Source organism: Priapulus caudatus, unplaced genomic scaffold (genome assembly GCF_000485595.1).
Source record: "Priapulus caudatus unplaced genomic scaffold, Priapulus_caudatus-5.0.1 Scaffold2005, whole genome shotgun sequence".
In the NCBI taxonomy this organism is placed as follows: Eukaryota; Metazoa; Priapulida; class Priapulimorpha; order Priapulimorphida; family Priapulidae; genus Priapulus; species Priapulus caudatus.
The window spans coordinates 35,786-38,719 of NW_014579066.1; the positions used below are offsets into that span (position 1 = coordinate 35,786).

Below are 2,934 nucleotides of genomic sequence, written 5' to 3' on the forward strand. Positions count from 1 at the left end.
GTCCTCTTCCATCGACACACCCTGTACAACTCAATCGCTGTGTGAAGATCGAAGCTTGTTGGCGGTAACTGCATGCGCGTACTAGTATGTAATTGTATTATGTGTAATTATAGCCTTTCACAGCTGTTTGATGATTTGGAACTTTGTTTTTTGTTTGTTTTTGGAGTTTTTGTGATGGAGAACCTTTTTTATGTAAATAATGAATTTTTTTTACATAATCAACTTTTTCGGCATGAGGTTTTGGAGCATGCGAGCGGTGGACGCAAATCTAAAACTTTCATTCTCATGGCCTTACGTTGATTTTTCACATGCATTATCAATATCAATATGACAATCTTTCTTGAAGATCTATAAGAATAATATTACTCTCACCTGTAGTTCTTCTATCTTTGTCACATAATACTGTTGCATGCCCTCACCACGCTGGTTTTGTGGTGGAGACTGATCGACATCCATCTGCAAATTTAAAAAATCAAATCATGAGAATCTGTGACTCACACTCACAGTTACAGCACTTAAAATCATTATCTTTGAAATAAGTTCAAATAAACTTCTACAAAGTCACTCAACTCATCACTAGACACTACCAGTTCATTTGCAAAGGCAGGGGCCAGGCAAACGCTTATTCAACAACGTAGTCGTAGACTCGCAGTGACGCTGAGAGGGTCCATGTCCCCCAGGGTACTGCCGGAACGTACCCTGGTGGCTGGTACTATCTAATATGCCGGACCGTACCTCGCCTACTCCACTAACGAGTCTAGGGAGTCGCCTACGCCTACTCCCTAACCAGTGTTTGCCACTGAGCAGAAAAAGCTGTAGGCCTGCAGGGCCTATAGCTCCTAAAAGCTGCAGGCCCGCCAGAAAAGCTGTAGGCCCGCCAATTTTGGAGCAAATTACAGTAATAAAACAGCATATCATGTTCTTCCTTGTGTTTATTAGTCATTATCAATGTCCATTTCAAAATCATCTGCTGATTCATCATCACTGCTCATGTCATCTGATGATCTGATTGACCTCCTATTTTTCTCATAATCCCTCTGTTTTTCCTTCCTCTTGTCGAATGACTGTTTATGCTTCTTTGCCGCGGGCTCACAATTAAGGAAACGCCACATTGTTGTTATATGTAGCTCCTTGGTAACTACGACTCTCCACTTTGACAGCAGAGAGACAGACTGGTAGTCAGGTACACATCGGTAGCAACGTAGTAGCGTCTCATAAAATTGCGAGTGGAGCCGTCATACGAACACCAGTCTAACCATGTGTGGATCATATAGTCATGTCGATTGGTCGAAATCTGAGACGCTTGCTCAGACCAGACCCACGGTCACCAATGAGAAACGATTTCATGTTACTTGCAGCTAATTCCGCACTCAACTGGCAACTTGCCTTTTAGTTTACTACACTGTGGACTCAGGGTCTCCAACCCTGTGAACTCCAAATGCGGAATGAAATTGATGGACAGGGGGGGGGCGAAATTAACCTTGGCTGCCGCAGGCAGGCCCGCGTGCCGTAAGCATGCCAGTGCTAGGGGGGGTATGGGGGAATGCCCCCCAGAAAATTTTGAAATATTTAAGCCATTTTCTTGCAATCTGAGGCAAACTGTGGGCCATATTCTCATGTCTGATGACACTATCTCAACCCTTGACTCAACCCTACAAGTTAGGATTCAAAACACTTTTCATGACTTTTCAGAGAGCGTACACAGTTAACGTTACTGATATAGTAAATAATACCCATTATTAAAACAGCAGGTACCCAGAATTTGCGCAATGTTTTTTTGTACGTTTGCAATCATACTTTTTGGCTAATTTGTGAGTCTAGAAACATCTTCTGAAGATTCATCTTGCATGGTCTGCCGCCCCTCAAAGGCACATTGTGCTTCAATTCAATAATCCTAAATCTCACTTCTCGCGTAAGACAGACAATTCTCCCTATCTGCCCCTGCGAGAAAGACTTATATATTGGGTGTAGACTTCAACTGCACCCGCATCAGCACATTGTGGCTTTTGAGAAGACTATAATACGCCCCTCTGCAGTCACACCTTCTCCGTGGCCCCAACTTGAGTCCTGTCTTGGCATAACCATGCAATAGCCATGGATACACACGGAGTTTTGACTTCACAAGTACAGGCGCGACACTGTGCTATGATTCCGTCTCCTCGAAATTTCTGTAAAAAGTCGGGTTTGTTGGATGGCAAGGCAATGGTGGAACCTATTCTCAGGTGCTCACTCATCGACCCACTGTTAAAATGAGATGATTAGGGCAGACAAACTACGCGACACCTTGCAGACACGCGCCTGTCTGACTAGGCTGTTCCATTTACCGTAGCCATGCCAGATAAGCCCAAAATGCATATAAAAAACACATTTAAACACTGAGCGATGGTAGGGGGGTGCAAACTAAGAATGGCAGAGCGTGCATGCTTCCAGAAAACACGACTCGCGCAGGTGACGGCTATTAACTAAACTTGCTGCATCTCTAGCTGGCAGCCACCGCGTGGCCAGTCAAGAGCGTGTCTCAGAGAGGCCGACGCGCGCGTCGAGTGCGGACGCTCGATGAACGAACGCCAGCGCCGTCCTGAACGTACATCACGAGCGCGTCGCTGTGCGTCTGCAGCAAGGCTGTCGCTCGGCTCCGATCAAGATGAGGCCCCCATGGCACGGGTACTCCAAAGCAGATTTTCAATCGCGAGAGAACAAGTACTCGTTAAACGAATTAACAGACGAAATTGATACACAATTGAATTTAAGAAGTAAATGAACGTGAATGAAAAAGTGAAAATAATTGAATAATAAGATTGGCAAATTGACAGTCAGATAATGTAGATTCGCATTCGCCACAGATTTTTCGGTCGCCATCTCGTCACACATAACTCGCGCCATGAGCGAACAGCTTTTTCAAAACTTGCGCAGCAAACGCTCCGCTCCGCGCTC

The 2,934-nt window shown here is 45.1% G+C and overlaps 1 protein-coding gene across 1 annotated transcript in view; it reads right to left on the reverse strand.

The window, feature by feature from the left end:
• The window catches only part of LOC106818065 (26S protease regulatory subunit 8), a gene marked incomplete at its 5' end in the record, with an annotated part of 28,319 nt that extends 27,863 nt beyond the window's left edge, over nt 1–456 (reverse strand). The window contains 1 exon segment of the mRNA XM_014822786.1: nt 373–456. Within this exon segment, the coding sequence (XP_014678272.1) occupies nt 373–456 (84 nt within the window).
• Nucleotides 457–2,934: the final 2,478 nt, after the last annotated feature.